We start from the raw sequence: 19964 nt of genomic DNA, 5'->3' as shown, positions 1-19964 counted from the left end.
ACACAGTGTTTATAAACAGGATGAAAAAACGAAATTGTTTGTAACATATAAGAAATAGGAAAAGCCACCTTTGAAAATCTGGGTCTCCTGCTTTCCTTGAAAGACTAGGGGAAGTAGCTACCTCAAGGCCACATTATGCCATGGCATCAAGGGCTGGAGTTGAATAGCAGGTGCTTTCTTGGGACCAGCCCGTGCCTTTAACTTTGCTCCATTTCCAGTGTACTCTGATAGGCAGACTGAACTGCTCAGATCCTCTGCCTTTGTGGAACTTGTGAATTCTCCACCACTGGTTGGATCAGTATTTGCCATCACATTTAGCTATCTAGTAAGCTTACTCAAGATGCTCAGTTGGTCCCAAGAGGGAGGTCTTTATGAAGTCCTTGTTATCCTAAGAAATTATTTTAGGTCATTATATTTAAGTTTCAATGAAAATCATAGCTGAAGTATATTGGAAGACTGTAGAGGGGGAGAAAAAAAATATGGTGTATGAAGCGATGGCAGGAGCCACCTCCTCATACGGCACCTATTCAGAGTGAAAGCATCGTGGACTAAAGCATAAAGGTTATTACAAAAGGTCTTCATATACTGTGAAGGTGAGTTATTATCTTATGCATTAACAATTATTGAAGGTCTATATGAAGAAAGTGTTTCTTTAAAAGCTTCCATTTCAGTACTCTGGCATTTACTGAGCACCTTTTGTGAACATGGTTCTTTCTGAAAATGTATGATTGTATAATGGAGCTGTGGATACCTATGAGTCAAGCAACTGTGGTAAAGATTAGAAGAGAATTTTCAAAAACACTCATTCAGTGTTTATTTGACATATGGGAAACACTCAAGAAATGGCAGTGGTAATTCCAGAATTTCTATATATAGAGAGTGCTTAGAAGCAGCAGTTGACTGAAGGAAGAGCTATGAGGCTTATGGAGCACGTACCATGTATTTTTTTTTTTTGTCTGTGTGTGTGTGTGTGTGTGTATGGAGGAAAGAACCCTGCTGCCTGCAATACCAGCATGCAGTGGGCATTCACAGTCTTTGTGAGATGCATATTTTTTTTTTTAAGATTTTATTTATTTATTTAAGAGGTAGAGTTACAGAGAGAGGGAGAGACAGCTCTTCCATCCAGTAGTTTACTCCCCAAATGAGTGCAGCGGCTGGAGCTGGACTGATCTGAAGCCAGGAGCCAGGAGCTCCTCCTGGGTCTCTCACACGGGTGCAGGGGCCCAAGGATTTGAGCCATCTTCCACTGCTTTTGCAGGCCATAGCAAAGAGCTGTATTGGAAGTGGAGCAGCCGGGACTTGAATCAGCACCCATATGGGATGCTGGCGCCTCAAGTGGAGGCTTAGCCCACTACACTACAGTGCCAGCCCCGTAAATGCATTTATTCTTCTACAAGCTCTTTCACAGCAGGACCTGTATATTACATATCCTTAGGTCCTCCTTATACCTCCAGTTACCCAGTGCCTGACCCAGTGCTCTCCATGGTACGAGTCCCCAGTGAATGGGGCTCAAGAAGCTGCATGCAAGGTCCACAATACTATTTCCCTCTTGCATCTGTGGAGTCAGGGCAGGCCTCTTTCTGCCCTAGGACCTTGGGAGTCAGCAGGTATGTTCCTGTAGACGAAGTGGAGAACCTCATCCTGCCCATGCTCCATCAGCTGGGAGCTGTGCGATCTTGACCAAGGTTGGCTGTAAGGTTGCCTTTCTGGTCCTGTTTTGCTAGAGGTTTGCATGCCACCCAGAAGTTCATTGCTTGTCTTTGGTTTGCAGTCTGTCTAGATTTTAAAGCCACTTTAACCAGGAAGGTCATTCTTCTTCTCCCTGGAAACACTTTGATCTTGAACTTTATCTCGTACTTAGCATAGTCTCTTTTCAAAATAAACGCCACCTGTTTTAGGAAGTATACACAAAGTCAATATTAGTAGAGATTGGATGTTTAGACACAACATCTTTTGACTTTCATCTTCTCAAATACCAGGTCGAAAATCAACTACAGTCAGGTGATGCAGGCAGCAGCTGCCAGCTGAGGAAAACAGCATGTCTGCATTGGCTCCAGTCACAGCTGAGCAAGGACAAGAACCAGAGGGCTGCAGCAGGCAGAGTAAGGGGCAGACCCACGTTCTGCCCCACAGCGTTCATAGGACACTCAGGAGCCGTGGACCTCAGCCCGCTTACAGGCCATCTGTAATGTTTTCCTTGTTGATGCATTTTTTTCCCTCCTCCCAGGATGGTAGGAAAGCTCTTGGCTGCTGGAGTCTTGAGCTGCGGGTGTGCCCGCCCTCCACAAAGGTCCACTGTGTTCCTCTAATTTGCATAGCGTTTCCTCTGCCATTTTCTCCGTAACTCTTCCCTGAGGCTGCACTCTCTCTACTTTTTTTATGCCATCCTCTCCTAGACCAGAGCAGTAAGCTCCTTCCCTACTCCACCATCTTGGAATCTCCCCCTGATTCTTTATCTATTTTGATTTACATGGGTGGTCTTGGGTTGGGACTGAGGGAATTTTGGGGAGAGACGTGTTTCCCCATCAGAGCAGTGGTTGTTCTTAATGTACTGAGCATCCTTTCGGAATCCTCCTTCCCTTAGTGAAACTTCCTCCTTGTTAGTTAAAACCTCATTCCTCATTGTCTTTTTCCTTCTGTCTCCCCAGGATATTATGGTCAGAATATTGTGCCTCCTTTTCTGTTTTAAATTATTACTTTTAGAATTTTTTTTAAATCTAAAAATAGTGTGTTAGAAAATAAACAAAAAATATTATTAGCAATTTCATTACATAATGCAGGGATGAGCACACTTTTCTGTAAAACACAAATAGTTTTTTCACTTGTATGGGCCATGTGGTCTCTATTGAAACTACTCACCCCTGCCATTATAGTGCTAAGGCATCCATAGACAGTATGTAAATACATGGCCATAATTGTATTTCCATAAATCTTTAGATACAAAACAATTATTAGAGCAGATTTGATCAATAGATCAGTGTACCAGCCTTTGACCTACAGAAAACCACTGTTAACATTTTGGTTTCTTTATCTCTAGATATGTCTCTGTGTATCATACTCAAATATGTTCTTAAAAATATGAGTATACAGTACATATTATATGGTAATTTGCTTTTTCTTTTCACTTCTTTGGACTAAAATATGTGATGAAAATCATTCTGTAACTTCTGATTTTAGATTTTTTTTTCTCCAGCCATTTTAAAAAAAAAGTATTGATATTCATCTTGTGGAACTTTTTGTGTAACTACTACTAAGTTCTATCTCTTCTTTTGAATTTCTGAATTTCAGGCTTTGTAATATTGTAAAATTATAAGTCATCATAGTTCTTAATATATAAATGCACAGTGAATAATTTTAGTAATTGATTTTAAAGCAATTTAAGTGAATTTTTGCATTGTTTGATATCTGACAATAGGTTACTACTTCACATGAGCAGTTCAGATGAGTGTAATTTTTAAAAACATAATTTCATATTGAAGCAATGATTTTTTTGTATTGTTTCCAGAGATGCAGGGGCTGCAAGACTTGATGTGTTTTCAGGTGAGTGGATTTACTTTCTTCTCTTTTTCATCTAATGGAAAAGCCTGTAGTTATTTTGCTTTTATTTTATTTCATGAAATCAAACCACATTCTATAGATTTTTAATGTAATCTAAGTGCTTTGTGAGTGTAGTACCCTATGGGGAGCCATGAGAAAAATACACTCTGGAAGTCAAATTGTTCACTTGTTAGAGGACTCATTTACAAAATTAGGTCTTCCAGAGTTTTGTGAAAGCATCAGAATGATTTTGGAACAGTAAATTTGTCTGCCACTAGAAACAGTTTTATTTTTAATGGTATATTAATTTAATAGTTATTCATAGTCCAGCATACCTCATTTCCAACTTTGCACAATTTTGAAATGCATAAATGAATATGGACTATGAATGTTTGAGGGCTATAACATTCACACCAAATATGTTTTCCTCATTGACTTTACTTGTAGTCACCAAGTGCTTTTTGCACTTGTTGGTTAATTGCAATAGAATATAATGCTAATGAAATTAGGTTATCTGATTTAGCCCCTCATTTAGTTAACACTACCTAGAGAAGTATCCATGGTGTAGCACTGCTTCCTACTCCAATTCTGCCAGCTGTTTTTTTCTTTTCTTTTCTTTTCTTTTTTTTTTTTTTTTTTTTTTGACAGGCAGAGTTAGACAGTGAGAGAGAGAGAGACAGAGAGAAAGGTCTTCCTTCCATTGGTTCACCCCCCAAATGGCCGCTACGGCCGGCGCTGCGCCGATCTGAAGCCAGGAGCCAGGTGCTTCTTTCTAGTCTCCCATGCGGGTGCAGGGCCCAAGCACCTGGGCCATCCTCCACTGCCCTTCCGGGCCACAGCAGAGAGCTAGACTGGAAGAGGAGAAACCGGGACAGGACCGGCACCCCAACCGGGACTAGAACCCAGGGTGCTGGCACCGCAGGCAGAGGATTAGCCTAGTGAGCCGTGGCGCCAGCCATGCTACCTGTTTTTGTAATACTTGCTATCGGTCACAGGCGAGAGGATAGGGTTCCTGATGAAAATCTCCTGTCTATATTTAAAAAACAGCTCAGTTCACTTGAGTTTTCTTCGAGTTGAGTGTCTATGGCTCATGAGGAAGACAGATATGGATGTTTTGAGATACCTGAGGAAACAATAAATGACACTATTTTCCCTCCTCTACTCTCCAAGTTCTCAAAAGTTTGAGAAATGAACAAAAGAGTCAGCCCTTGTTGCTGATAAATGGGAGGAAGTTCAGTTGCAGTATGTAGGTTAGTGTGAGAGAACAAATGGGCTTGGGGATCAAACCCTGGGACCAGGCCCGTGCTGCTGTGGAGTCAGCTTCCTCTCAAAACTGGCCTGCCCTGGAGAGAGGAGAGCAAATCCCATGCTCTCTGCAGGCAGCTCAATGCCAAGAGGAAAGCGAAGCATCTGCCCTCCTTGTTTATTAATCCCTAAGATAACAGTGTGGTGAGTGGATTTACCTTCACAGGGGAAAAGTGAGTGAAAGGGCACAACAGTGTTAGTGGTGGAGAAAACATGGTCTCACTTACATGTCCAGCTACAGAGATTTCTCAGCTTCTGATGGAGTTATGTCCCAGTATCCCCATCCTAAATTGAAAATACCCTAGGAGAACATTCTAGTTCAGCGACTGAGTGCATCGCAGGGGGTCAGGTGTTTACCCTTATGATCTTGTGGCTGCCTGGGAGCTGTGGCTTCCAGCATTCTCTCTCTCTCTCTCTCTCTCTCTCTCTCTCTGTGTGTGTGTGTGTGTGTCTGCCTGTCTGTCTGTCTCTGTCTCTCTATGAAAAATATGCCATTATCCCAGAAAAAGATAAAAATTCAAAATTTGAAGTGTGCTGTTCTACTGAATGTGTGCCGTTTTCACACCATCATAAAGGCAGAAAACCAAGCCAAACAACTCTAAATCTGGATCTTCTGTACACCTTTAAAGAGACTCAAAGAATGGTGGAGATACAGAGAAAGGAGAAATTATGACTCATGTTAAGGAGTTAGAACTTGAAGTATGGGTGAGATTTTTGGTCAGATAGTCTAAGAAGAAAAGAATACTCTTGACCAAAGAATTATGAGAAAAAAGAGTGGTGATCAGTTTATTAAGTGCCTGCTGTTATAGGTGCAGCGGATAAGAGCATTGAACAAAATGTGTTCTCATGGAACTTGCATTCTAGTGGGGAGAGATGGACAATAAAGAAATGAACAAATAATATACTGGGCAACAGTAGGTACTGAAGAGGGAAAAATAAAGCAAGATTAGACAGCTGAGAGTGAAAGCAATGGTATGTAGTTTTTCACAGCATGATCTGGGAAGTTTTTTCTGAATAGGTGATAGACCAGCGGAGATCAGATTGATATGAGGGAGTGATCCATTAAATAATTGAAGAAAAAGCATTCAGAGAACAATGATGAGCTAGATTGACTAAAATATTAGAGCTACATGGATGAATGTGTTGAATATTGCACTCTGGCTTTTCCTTGGACAATTGAAGAATTTGGAGCAATGTCATTCCCCTAAGTAGATATACTGTTTTTCCTTTTTTAAACATTTGGGCCATAGTATAACTTTTTACTTATTTGTTTATCTTGAGAGAGAAAGAAAGAGAAATCTTCCATTTACTGGTTCGCTCTCCAGATGCCTGCAATAGGTAGGGCCAGGTCAGGCTGAAGCAGAGATCCAGAAACTCAGTCTAGGTCTCCCACATAAGTGGCAGGGATCTAAGTACTTGAGCCATCATTGCTGCCTTCCAGGGTGTGCGTTAGCAAGAAGCTGGAGTTCGGAGTAGGAGCTGGGCCATGAGCCCAGGCATTCCCAGATGGGATACAGTCAAATGCCTGTCCTCCTTTTCCACTTTTTTTTTTTTTTAAAGAAAGATTTCCCAGGAATAGCACATAAGACAGTCTGAAGAAGTATGAAAACAGAGGTAGTAGGAAGGTGTGGCATGGAAATTACCTCAGCAAGATATTGTAATAATTAGAACCAGGGAAATGGTCCTAAAAATCGAGCAAGAAGAATAGTGTAAGGTTCATTTCATTCAGAGTACATGTACTATTGATGAAGGGCTGAGAAGATTTATCCAGAATCACAAAGTACAGCAAATGCAATCAGAATACAGATTCTATGTTCTTCTGGGTATGTGATACCACAGGGCATGAGAGTGCTCATTTCACCCCACTTTTCCCAACACCTGCCATTATCATAAACAAACACAACAGGATCTTGGCCAGTTTGAGATGAAAGTGCCCCTACTTTCTCTGAGTTACACATATTTTGTGAAAAACTGATCTTATGGTTTTTGGTTGTAAATTACCTATTCACATTATAACATTTTTTTATTGCAGTGAACCAACATATGGCTATCAGCCTAGCAAATTGATTTTTCTCAGGAAGAAAAGAATAACAGCTGGAGCCAGTGCTTATACACCAATAAGTAGAATTGTTCTGGAAATGCATGGTTAATCTAAAATTGTACTAGTTTTCAGATTATTTACTGTATACCTGAATTACTCACCAAACTTAAGTTTCCTTCAAGTAATTTGATGGCAGTATAACTCAAAGTAAATATGCTTCACTATGATCTCCTGTACATCAGTGTATATTCATTCCAGTAGATATTGATATACATTCAATACATTTTTAAGTGGTTACCATGTGCCAGGCACTAGATGTAGTGCTGAGTATATATACAATAGCCATTTTTAAGGAATTGGCATCCTTTTCTAGTGGTCCATGGAAAATGTTGTATGTATATGTGAGTAGAGAGCTTATACCATTTGTTCTACCCATGAAATAACTGTTCCAAAAAATCAAGGGAGCAGGCATTTGATTTCATAGTCATACTGTCATTAGGATACCCAAGTCCCATGTTGAAATGCTTGGGTTTCATACCTGCCTCCAGCTCCTGACTCCAGCTTCCTGTTAATGCATACCCTGGGAGGCAGTGGTGATGGCTCAAGTAATTGGGTTCCTGACACCCACATAAGAGATCTGGGTTTAATTACCAGCCCATAGCTTTCAAACTGACTGTGACCTAAGGTTGTGGGAAATTTGGAGAGTAATCAATCCAGTGGGTAAGTCTTCTCTCTCTGCTTTTCAGATAAATTTTTTAAGAATGTAATAACCATTGGTCTGAACAGGAAATAGGTACATCAATTGGTTCAAGTGTCTCAATATTCTATGAAGGTGGTAAAATAGATTAAAGAGAGATCATTCATTAAGAGCATCTAATGATGTGAAAGAATATGAAGCCTTCCTAGAAGTGCTATATGAACTAATAGAGAGGGAAAATAGGCATTCGCCTGGTGAATGCATGGGAAAAGTGAAGTGCCATGTGTGCCATGGCTTTAATTTGAAAAGAAGATAGGAAAAGTGTTTGAAATGTTCAAGATTAGTTCAAGGGGAATATTTGTATAAGACTGACAGGAGGTGAGTTTGGAGAGGTAAGAGGATTAGGTCATGAAGGGCAAGTAAGATTTGTTAAGCGCTTGGATTTTATCATAAGAGCAGTGTGGAGTCATGGGAGTGTTTTAAGCAGGAGGATAGTGGAATGCACATTGGACTGTAGACTGGTGGTTCCCTTTCATTTTAGGGAGAGCAGGAAGTTGGGAAGTTGTTGCTATAATGTGGGACTAAGAAAGTGTAGAGGGAATAGAGGAAGTGGGCACGTTAGAGAGCCATTAATGAGGTGGAATCGAGAAGAACAGAGTTGCGTGTTTGTGGGATGAGGAGACGGAGAACTTCATGAGGTAGAGGTCTCATCTTGAGGAGCCAAACCCTCCTGGCAGGCTAATGCCATTTATTGAACAGACAGCACTAAAAGGAGAAGGAAATATGACGAAAGAAAAGTGTGGATTTCATTTTGGATTTACATAATTAAGCAATGGTAGCAATCCATCTGAAATTGAACTAGAAAAGGACAAGTTTCCAGGTAGCGAATAGGAAATATTAAAATGTGAGGCTATACTTGTTTGACCCCAATCCCTGATGAAGATTTACCTAAAAAGCAGGTGCTACAGTATCCTGAGTCTTTCCCAGATAGTCACTTAAAGAATGCCCTTCTTCTGAACACTGCTTCCAAGAGAAGTCTGTGGCAAGAACTTCAACATCAGCTGTAGGTACTGTGCAAAGCTGCCCAAGGCTGACTCTGGTCTTGGATCAAGGGGTTCCCAATCTTAAATGACACTGGGGTAACCATTAAGAAGTTTTTGGAGTAAGCACATGACCATAAAATTGTGAACCCATTAAGATCAGTTGTATCTTTTATATATTTGTATGTGGACTATTTTGGACATTATTTAATTCTTCAGTGTGAATTCTAGGGGGTCTTTCAACACAGAGGTTGACTTAACAAATGTACTAGAAAAAAATTTATAGGGATGAAGCAGATCAGTGATTGCCTGGGGAAGAGGTAGAGGGATAGGGCATGGAAGGAGGGGTTACAGAGGGTCAGGGGAAACATTTGGGGTAATGGATTTGTTCATTGTTTTGGTTGTAGTGATGGGATATATACACATGTATATGATAATTTTATGAAACTGTACACTTTAATTTTTTTTAAGATTTATTTTATTTATTTGAAAGGCAGAGAGAGGGAGGTCTTCCATCTGCCGGTTAACTCCCCAATTGACCTCATTGACCAGGGCTGGGCCAGGCCCAAGCCGGGAACCAGGAGCTTCTTCTGGGACTCTGATATGTGTGCAGGGGCCCAAGTACATGGGCCGTCGTCCACTGCTTTCCTAGGCATGTTAGCAGGAATGAGAAGTGGAACAGCTGGAGATCGAACTGGCACCCATATGAGATGCTGGCCTCGCAGGTGGCAGCTTTACCTCTATGCCACAACACTGGCCCTGAAATTATACACTTTAAACATGCACAGTTTATTGTGAATAAATTATTCCTTGATAACATTATTATTTATAAAGAGAAATGTGATGGAACTCACATATCCAGTTGTTGAAATTGTTTTTAGAACAAGTTTACAAACTGCTCTAAAATTAGTTTCATTAGTTTTACTCACACCTTTACCATTTTTAACAGCCAGGGACTATATTATATAATTTGATGATATCTCTTAATCATCAAAATTATTTCTAACTAACTTAGCCATTTAAAAAAATCAACTCCTGCTTCAAGAGGCAAATATTTGCCACCACAAATGGCTCTTACGGGAATTAACTGCTTCGAGGGGAGCCTGATGAATCTAAGAATGGCCTAGATTTATTTTAGAATTACTACTTTGGTGGAAGGGCATGAAGGCTGATCAGTGTGATGGGGGAAGCTGGGGTCACATCACCACCTACGTTTTGCCTTCCCTGAAGGAGAAATCGCTGGAGTTCAAAGGAGCAATCCAGTTCCTAGGGCAAGCCATATCTTGCTGTATATGCAGTTTATTAATGTGTTGGTGTTTTGTGTGAATTAAACCTTTGTGTTGCATGATTGTTTTCCCCCTGCAGTTTCTTCTGAATCTGTAGCCAAAACTCCATTCTGAGCCCCATCATTGTGCCATAACTCTGTCACTCTGTGGCCACATTTGAGAAGGACGAATAATTATGTGAGCAGCATGACTTTCTGATGAACAAATTAAACCCAATATTTATTAGTAATAACTGCTTTCTCTTACAGTGGATAATGAAAAACTGCAGGGTGGATTCATGCTGTGCTTCCTGGATGATGGATGTGGCATGAGCCCTGGTAAGTTAATTATCTAGCTACCTAACTGGCTGTTTAAAAAAGTATTCTGAAAACCCATAAAATAAATAAAAATAAATGGAGCTATCTACGTGAACACAGGTGTGGAGCTATTCAGGGAAATAAACTTCAGACTTAATTTACTGTTGAACTTTTTAGGTTTAAACATGTCAGCAAGCAGAGTAAATGCATTCTAGCCATATATACCAGAAAAAAAAATTGAACTTAAATAAATACTCCTAGAAAACGAAAGGCAAATGCTACTGATTGTAAGGACAAAGCATCTGGGAATGGTGGGGAAGCACATAGTAGCTGAGTGGATTCCAAGATTATTTCAGTCCCGTCCTTTCTGCATTGCTTGTGAGAGCCCTGAGGCAGTTTCCATTGCCTTAAGCTGTTTTTAATTTTCTGCATAACCTTGAGGCAGAGGTCGCCTTTCCTTGTTTTCAGAAGTTTTTGTGTGTTTTTTTCTCCCCACATGTTCAAAGGCTTATTGCTTCAAATGAATGTTCGCACCATAATGAATATGACATCTACAATATATTGCATGACTTACCTTTGTGCATTCAAGGTTAACACAAAGCCAGCACACAATAGGTGCACAATTTCTGTGTGCTGTGGAATCGAAATGCTACTTCCTCTGATATGAGCTTCGAGTTGTTGTAGGCATTGTATTCCTAAATTCTTGTAATACTTTATGTTCTACAAGCTAGACATTTTGACTACTGCATTTAAAAAATGCTGAGGGTGTTCAAGTAATACTGAACTGTTCTGGAATGTTCCACACCCAAGTAAAAGATGATCATTAGTGCTGACACCAACTGAGACGGCAAAGTCAAGAAGTGTCGTCTACACCTGTAGTCTGAGGATTTAAATAATATTTATTTATTTTTAAAATATTGATTCTTTTTCTTTGAAAGACAGAGTGATGGAGACAGAGAGGGAGAGACAGAGAGAGGAACTGATTCACTTCCCCAAATTGCTGATAGCCAAGGCTGGGGCAGACCAAAGTCAGGAGCCTGAAACTATCTGGTTCTACCACATCGGGTGGCAGGGTCCCAAATACTTGGATCATTTTCTTCTGCAGTCGCAAGTGCATCAACAGAGAGATGGATGGGAAATGGAGCAGCTGGGACCCCAGCTGGCCCTCTGCTATGGGATGCCAGCATTGCAGGTGGTGGCTTAACTTTCTGTGCCATAATACCAACCCCAAGGAATATTTATTAACAACTTTAAAAAATGCTAGGCAAAGCTACCTACTAAGTTGCATAATTTTGGTTTTTCAAGGTAATTTTGCTTAAAATGTTAGTGGTTTGTCAATATTTAAATATGAGAAAGAATAGAGTATGAAAAACATGCTGAAAAAATAATCTCATTTTTCACAGAGTAACTGTTAAGTTCATTTTACTAACTTCTTAAAATAAATGACAGAATACATGTGATATATTCTAAGGGAATTCCTTGTAAAAAGAAGCAAGTCCTTTTATATGGGTCATGAACACAATGATCAAAACACAGGCAAGTGATGAATATTCAGATCTTCAGAAAGAACTCACACTTCACTTGAGACATATAGAAGTATCCATAAAAAAGCACACTGGCTGTGAGAGCAGTTCTCAATTAGCATTGGAAATCAAGTAATAAATTCGACAGCAGACTGGTTCCTGGAAATAGAATCTCTTGTCCAAATTGAGCTAGATCAGTCTTGACCCTTGCAAGATGGCTGTGGTCATTTCCAAGTTTTCTTTTCTTTTTTTCCTACCCTCTAGTCTTGTTTCAGTACTATCCATTTCTCACACAGTATTTTGTGTAATTTTTTTTCTTTTAATGTAAATCTCATCATTGTCTTGCTGAAAATCACTTCGGTGGTTTTCCACTGCTTAATAATAGAATTCATATTGCCCTGCATTGCTTCCAAGCTCTTGCATGATTTGGCTGCGTCCACCTCTTTGACTTTTTCTCATGTTACACACTTCTTTGCTTTTGACTAACTCCATCCCCACCTGGCTTATACCTCATCATTTGAATCTCAGCTCAGATGCCAGCCTTCTAGTTGTGACTTTCCATATTCATTGTGTCTGAAAGCCATGCTCCTGTTCATCTTGTATCACATCACCTTGATTTTGTTTTCATCACTTAATACTCAGAAATAGTCGTATTTATTTGTCTATTGCTTATACTCTGTTTCTTCTACCATTACAATAACATTGTTGAACGCAGAGGTCATGACTGGCCTGGGCAGCATTCTATCATTGTGCCCAGAGAACTGACAGCCATGTATGCAAGTTCCTGTGATTTGACACAACACTATAGCAAGTCATATTCAGACCTACTGCTCTCGCTTAATTGTTGGCTGTAGCATTTATCAGCTGTGTAACCTTGGGAAGACTATTGAACTCTTTAAATTTCCTTCTCTATAATATGCAGATCATTATAATATCTTCCATGTAGATTTGCTGTGAAGGTTAAATAGACTGTGCAGGTCCCATATATAACATAGTACCTGGCACATAACAATCATTCCGTAAATGGTATCTGATATTGTCATTGTAGATATCCTCACCTAATGGCTAACTATTAAAAGAACTTGTGAAGGAATGTCATTAGCTTCAAACAAGCAGGGTGTTTGATAACTTTTACATACCCTGTACCAGGTACCACTACACTGTCACATGTCTATATCCAGACTGACAGAATTCTCCAGGCAATACTAAAATGTGTCTTCAGGTAGGCCAACAAGAAGAACATTTTTGTTTCTATAGCTCAGTATATTCTGAAGTCTAGAAGATAAATCTCTAGAGTTCCAGATTGTGCTGGAGGGATCAAGAAAATGACTCTGACATACTGAAATGATGAGCTCCTCTGCCCCAGGTAGTATTATAGTGGAAGCCATTCTGCCCTTCTTGGAGTTTAGTTGTGTCTCTGCTCTGTTTATTCTCGAAGCGTGAACCTAGATAAGGGCAGGTTCACAGAAACATTATTAGTGATGCAAATATTTGTTTTTTTAAACTTTTATTTAATGAATATAAATTTCCAAAGTACAATTTTTGGATTACAGTGGCTCCCCTCCCCATAACTTCCCTCCCACCCACAACCCTCCCCTCTCCCACTCCCTCTCCCCTTCCTTTCACATCAAGATTCATTTTCAATTCTCTTTATATACAGAAGATCAATTTAGCATATATTAAGTAAAGATTTCAACAGTTTGCACCCACACAGAAACACAAAGTGAAAAATACTGTTTGAGTACTAGTTATAGCATTAAATCACAATGTATAGCACATTAAGGACAGAGATCCTACATGGGGAGTAAGTGCACAGTGACTCCTGTTATTGACTTAACAATTTGACACTCTTGTTTATGGCTTCAGTAATCACCCTAGGCTCTTGTCATGAGTTGCCAATGCTATGGAGGCCTTTTGATTTCGCTGACTCTGATCATATTTAGACAAAGTCATAGTCAAAGTAGAAGTTCTCTCCTCCCTTCAGAGAAAGGTACCTCCTTCTTTGATGACCTGTTCTTTCCACCGAGATCTCACTCACAGAGATCTTTCATATAGGTGGTTGGTTGTTGTTTTTTTTTTTTTTGCCACAGTGTCTTGGCTTTCCATGCCTAAAATACTCTCATGGGCTTTTCAGCCAGATCTGAATGCCTTAAGGCTTTTTCTGAGGCCAGAGTGCTGTTTAGGACATCTGCCATTCTATGAGTCTGTGATGCAAATATTTGTAACACTTAACCATTCACTAGTGCTTTTCAGGTGCCAAGAGTAGAGTTCAAAGTTTCACAACTCTATCATCTCATTTAATTTGTTTCGTTTATCTCCATCAGGAACTCTGTGATACTAAATAAATGTTAATAGTACCCTTTGGGTTTTTTAAAACAATTATTATAATTTTCTATTCATTTGAGAGGCAGAGAGACAGACAGATCAACATACACAAGGGAGAAGCTGAGGGAGAGGGAAAAGAAGAGGGAGAGGGAGAGGAAGAACATGCAAATTCACATTTCACTCCCAATTGCTTGCAATGACTGGGGCTGGGCCTGGGATAGAACTAGGAGATGAGAGTGCAGTTGAGCTCTTCAGTATGGATGGCAGGAACCCAATTATTTGAGCTGTCATCACTGCCTTCTGAGGTCTATGTTGCTGGAATGAGGCCCCAGAACTGGGAATTGAATCCAGGCATTCTGATGTGGGACACAAGTGTCTTAGTCACTAGGATAAATGCCTATTCCCAGTAATTTACTTTTAGAGGGAAGAAAATTAAGTCTTAGAGGTTTTCTTTTTACTTTTTTAAAGATTGATTGATTGGTTTTGAAAGTCAGAGATATATAGAGAGGGAGAGACAGAGACAGAGATTGTCTGTCTGTGGCCTCACTCCCTAGATGATCACAACAGCCAACACTAGGCCAGGCCAAAGCTAGAAGCCAGAAGCTTCTTCTGGGTCTGCCATATGGGTGACAGGGCCCCAAACACTTGGGCCATCTTCTACTGCTCTTTCCAGGACATTAGCAGGGAGCTGGATCAGAAGTGGAGCAGGTAGGACACAAACTGGCACCCATATGGGATTGCTGGCGTCACAGGCAGTGGCTTTCCCTGCTACACCACCGCCCTAGTCCCAAGGTGCAGAGTTTTAAATTCTACCCAAGGTCACATGGTTACATCTTCTGACCTTCAATTTAATACCATAAAGATCATGCTTTAGATTGTAGAACCTGGCAAGACTCCTTGTCTATAACCTAATGTAACAGCTGTAGACTTATCCTAATATCCTGAGACACGTGAAGTCTTGATGAGTGGACGTCAGGCTGATGTCAGAGACTGTCCCTAATCAATCATTTAAAAAGCCTCTGTCAATTACAGAAGAAGCTTCAGACATCATATACTTTGGAACATCCAAGAAACGGTTGTCTACCATGAAGTTCATTGGGCAGTATGGCAATGGTCTTAAAAGGTGAGTATTTTTCCCCTTTTAACACATATCTTATCTCTATTGAGAACAATATTTAGTTAAAGACAGTCTTAATAGAATGATTAAATTGTGTGAAGCTTTAAAAAATATGAACTTGGGGAAAGGACCTCTCATATTTTCTGCATCCTGATACTCATTTTTTTAAAAAATGTATTTATTTGAAAGGCAGAGGACAGAGAAAGAGAGACAGAGAGAGAGAAAGAGAGAGAGAAATCTCCTATCCTGTCCTTTACTCTCCATGTGCTGCAAAGGCTGAGGCTGGTCCAGGCCAAAGCCAGGAGTGTGGAGCTCCATCCGCGTCTCCCACATGGGTTGCAGGAGCCAGAGCACTTGGGCCATCTTCTGTTGCTTTCCCAGTTGCATTAGCAGGGAAGTGGATGGGAAGTGGAGCAGCTGGGACCCAGACTGTTTTCTGTATGGGATATAGGTGTCACAGGAGGCAGCTTAACCAGCTGTGCTACAACATTGGCTGCCTTTTTTGGGAAAGATTTATTTATTTATATGAATGTCAGAGTGAGACAGAGAGAGAGAAAGGGAGAGAGAGAGAGAGAGAGAGAGAGAGAGAGAGATCTTCCATCTGCTGGTTTACTCCTCAGATGGCCACAATGGCCAGGGCTGGGCCAGGCTGAAGCCAGGTTTGCCATGTGAGTGGCAGGGGCCCACTTCTTTTCTTCTACTTCCTATCTTCAGGGAGCTGTTTAGGAAGGTGAGCAGGCAGGACAAAACTGTTGCCCACCAGGGACACCTGCCTTGCAGGCAGCAGCTTTACCAACTGTGCCACAATTCTACATACCACTCCCCTCCCCCACTACCCATTTCTGACTTGACTTGGATCTTTACAAAATTTTAAAATTAATTCTCACATACGGTAGGAAGAGAAGTCTTTTAGGGATTGCTGAAGCAGTGCTTGTGGACTTCAACAACTTAGTTGCATCTCCATGCTGTCTTAATTCTCAAAGCATATTTAAGGCTTGGTGGTTTGTCTTTAGTTTTTATTTTTATTTATTTATTTTTTGTAGTTTGCCTCAGGGAAAACAAGGACATGTGGTTCATCTGTGTGGCTCCTTGTAGGACCAGACAGCTGTTCTTTTGAGCCCTGGGTGCAACCTTGTCTCCAGAAGCCATGTCTAAAGCAGGAGTGTGGGGCTGGATCCATTCCAAATTGTCTGTTCCACTTTACGCATAAGAATACTACTTGTGCCCTCTTCATGGTAGATCAGCAAAGTTGGGGTTATTGAAAAGGATAATTTGTTACAGTATATAATAGGATGCCTACCTGTTTCTTCTTTTTCAGTGTTTGAGATATAAACCATTATGTTCTTCATTTTTCATATAGTGGGTCCATGAGGATTGGAAAAGACTTTATTCTTTTTACAAAGAAGGAAGAAACAATGACATGTGTGTTTTTTTCTCAGACATTTTGTGAAAGAGAAGGCCTTAGTGAGGTAAGATTTGAGGGTTTCCTTCTGTTCCCATGGAATCAGTGGTGTTTTAATTTGCCCTCTCAGGAGGTGAAGTCTGTCATGGGTTCATTCTGATTATTATTTAGATCTTTAGGAATATGCTTGATAAATAGAGAGAGAGTTACCAGACCTTCTGGGGTCATGGGAGGACTGTTGTGTCCCTTTAATGAGAAGTTTATTTTCATTATCCAAGTACTCAAATCTCTCAGAATAAGAGGCTGCCCTAGCACAAAGGACTTAAAGAAGATGTCTAAAAATTCCTTCCTTACTTGTTCTTAAATGGATTATCATTTTAAAAATATATTGAAGTGAAAAGTATATTGGAGTCAAAAACTTAGAGTATAAAATATAAAGAAACAATGCAAATTAGAGTTAAAACTATAACTGTAGTTCAACTCTCATTTGCTCATCCAGACCTTTATTAAGTTATAATGCCTGAGTTTTACTGTTATGAACATCAGTTGTAATTTCACAAAAGAAGCACATGTTGAGTAACTACTACTGCCCCAGCACTGGATGCACTCTGTGGAAAGTAGAAACCCAGAAGACCATGAGACCATGAAAGAGTTTTCAGCCTTTTCACAAAATGTGGCATGCATGCAATGATTTACATAAACAAAAGAATACTGTTCGATGAATTGTCACCATATTGTCAAAAGCAATGGTATGGACAGAAAGATCAGAGAACCTCAAGTGGCCAGTAAAATTTGCAGCTGGGGCTGGTGTGTGGAGACAAATGGCCTGGTGTAACCAGTCTAGACCTGGGAATGCACATGGAGTTTTGGGGGTGTAATATGGAGGTGTGAGGCTGCCAGCGGAGGGGTGGGACTCCCCAGCAGTGGTGTGTGGGCAGCAAGAGTAGCTGAGTGGGGAACCTTACCCGAAAAAAAGTGATACTTTGAGCATTCGTGTTTTATTTTGCGTATGTAAGGGGCATGGGATCTTGGGCTAAATCTGAGCTTACAACTTTCCTAAATTATGCCTTTTACTTTTTAAAATTTTAATTAAAAACAATGTATACATTCCATTTCCATAGAAGCAGCTGCTTACAATAATGTAAATGGATTCTTTTAATATTTACCTGTGTATCTCTAAATAGCACGCTTGTATTGCTATTTCTTGAATTTCAGACATCATCTGTTAGCCCCCACATCTAAAAAAGGATCTTTTCCTTTCTCTCATCTTATTACATATACACAGAAATCCAATCATTCACTCTCAACATAGCACCACTGTAATTTTGGTTGTGCCAGTTTTAGTAGGCACATAATTAGAATATACAATCTAATTTCTTTTTTTTCTTTTTTTTTAACTTTTATTTAGTAAATATAAATTTCCAAAGTTTAGCTTATGGATTACAATGGCTCCCCCCCATAACTTCCCTCTCACCCACAACCCTCCCATCTCCCGCTCCCTCTCCCATTCCATTCACATCAAGATTCATTTTCAATTCTCTTTATATACAGAAGATCAGTTTAGCATATATTAAATAAAGATTTCATCAGTTTGCACCCACACAGAACATAAAGTGTAAAATACTGTTTCAGTACTAGTAATAGCATTAATTCACATTGGACAACACATAAAGGACAGAGATCCCACATGAGGAGTAAGTACACAGTGACTCCTGTTGTTGATTTAACAATTTGACACTCTTGTTTATGGCTTCAGTAATCTCCCTGGGCTCTTGTCATGAGTTGCCAAGGCTATGGAAGCCTTTTGAGTTCGCTGACTTCGATCTTATTTAGGAAAGGTCATAGTCAAAGTGGAAGTTCTCTCCTCCCTTCAGAGAAAGGTACCTCCTTCTTTGATGCCCCGTTCTTTCTACTGGGATCTCACTCACAGGGATCTTTCATTTAGGGCTTTTTTTTTTTTTTTCAGAGTGTCTTGGCTTTCCATGCCTAAAATACTCTCATGGGCTCTTCAGCCAGATCTGAATGCCTTAAGGGCTGATTCTGAGGCCACAGTGCTATTTAGGACATCTGCCCTTCTATGAGTCTGCTGTGTATCCTGCTTCCCATGTTGGGTTTTTCTCTCCCTTTTTTATTCTATCAGTTAGTACTAGTATTGTATCATATCTATTATTTTTCCTTTCAATGCACAACTCTTTTATTTATCCTGAAATTAATAGTTGACTGCTTAGGTTTTTGTGTACTTATCCCTGTCACTGAGTGTTTGCTTGATTTTCTATGTTTGCATTGCTATGTTAACCCCAGTCTCACCTTCCTTTCTTTTTGCTAATCTGCTGCAGTCCACACTTTTGCTCTCCATGGCTGATGTTCAGATTTCATCTTGGGATCTGGAATCTGCACCTGTCACCATTCTGATGATTCCCCTCCCTTCTTACCTATTGTCAGATTCTAAGTTTCATGTCTTTTATCAAAGCTCTCTCTTTTTCTTGGTGCAACATATTCTCCAGTGACTTCCTGAGCAAAGGTTCATGGGAAGCGAAATGAGATCTCGCATGTAATAAAATATTCCAGTTCTAACTTCACATTCAGTGAATTTTGTTTGGCATTATTTCTAGGCTACAGTTCATTTTCCTTCAAGAGTCTAAAGACATTGTTTCATTATCTAATATTAGTGAGAAGTCTGAAGTCATCTTAATTCCTTAATCTTGTATATGGCCTGTTTTTTTCTTTTTTTTTTTTCTTCATCCTCTACTCTTTGAACATCAAAAGAGTCTTCTTAGTCCTCAGTGTTCTGTCTCATTACAGTTTTTTGCCTTGGTGCTGTCTGTTGAAATCCGTTGTGCAAGGAACTTGTTGAACCTTTTCACTCTAGAGACTCAGATGCTTCAATTCTCGAATAGAACTTTTGGTGATTTTCTTCCATCCACATGATTTTTTCTCTCTTTTTGTAAATCTTGTTTCCTTAGCTCTTAGAATTGTTCCTTAATTTTTCAACCTTTCTCTCCTGTTTTTTAGTTACCATTTATCTTCAAACCCTTTAATAGATTTTTTTCTGTGATTGTATTTGTAATTTCCAAGATTTTTATTCTCTCAGAAAATAGCTAGTTCTGATTTCTTATTCAGAGATACCTAGTTCTTATTTCATAATACAATAGTTGATAGCTCTAAGGATATTAGCAATGATTGATTTTTTTCTGTTGAAATTTGCTTCTTCCTCTGAGGGTTTCTGTTTCCATAAGTTTTGTTTCTGCTTGTTTGATTAGTCTCCATCTACCTCTTGATTCTGTTAATCCTGAGCACTTTAAGATTAGTCCAATAACATACTGATTGAAAATTCTGAGAATATGGGTGGGGCTTGCTAGTGGTGAATGGCACAATAATGTAAGCTAACTGGACTG

The 19964-nt window shown here is 39.8% G+C and overlaps 1 protein-coding gene across 1 annotated transcript in view; it reads left to right on the top strand.

Moving 5' to 3' along the window:
* The window catches only part of MORC1 (MORC family CW-type zinc finger 1), a 218496-nt gene that overhangs the window by 6636 nt on the left and 191896 nt on the right, over window positions 1-19964 (top strand). The window contains exons 3-6 of the mRNA XM_089330742.1: window positions 3506-3540; window positions 10155-10223; window positions 15083-15173; window positions 16528-16636. Coding sequence (XP_089186868.1) covers window positions 3506-3540; window positions 10155-10223; window positions 15083-15173; window positions 16528-16636 — 304 coding nt within the window. The remainder of the gene's footprint in view (window positions 1-3505; window positions 3541-10154; window positions 10224-15082; window positions 15174-16527; window positions 16637-19964) is intronic.

The sequence above is a fragment of the Oryctolagus cuniculus genome, chromosome 4 (genome assembly GCF_051225735.1).
Source record: "Oryctolagus cuniculus isolate XC-2025 breed Fujian yellow rabbit chromosome 4, ASM5122573v1, whole genome shotgun sequence".
Lineage (NCBI taxonomy): Eukaryota > Metazoa > Chordata > Mammalia > Lagomorpha > Leporidae > Oryctolagus > Oryctolagus cuniculus.
This window is presented reverse-complemented; position numbering and strand designations above follow the sequence as displayed.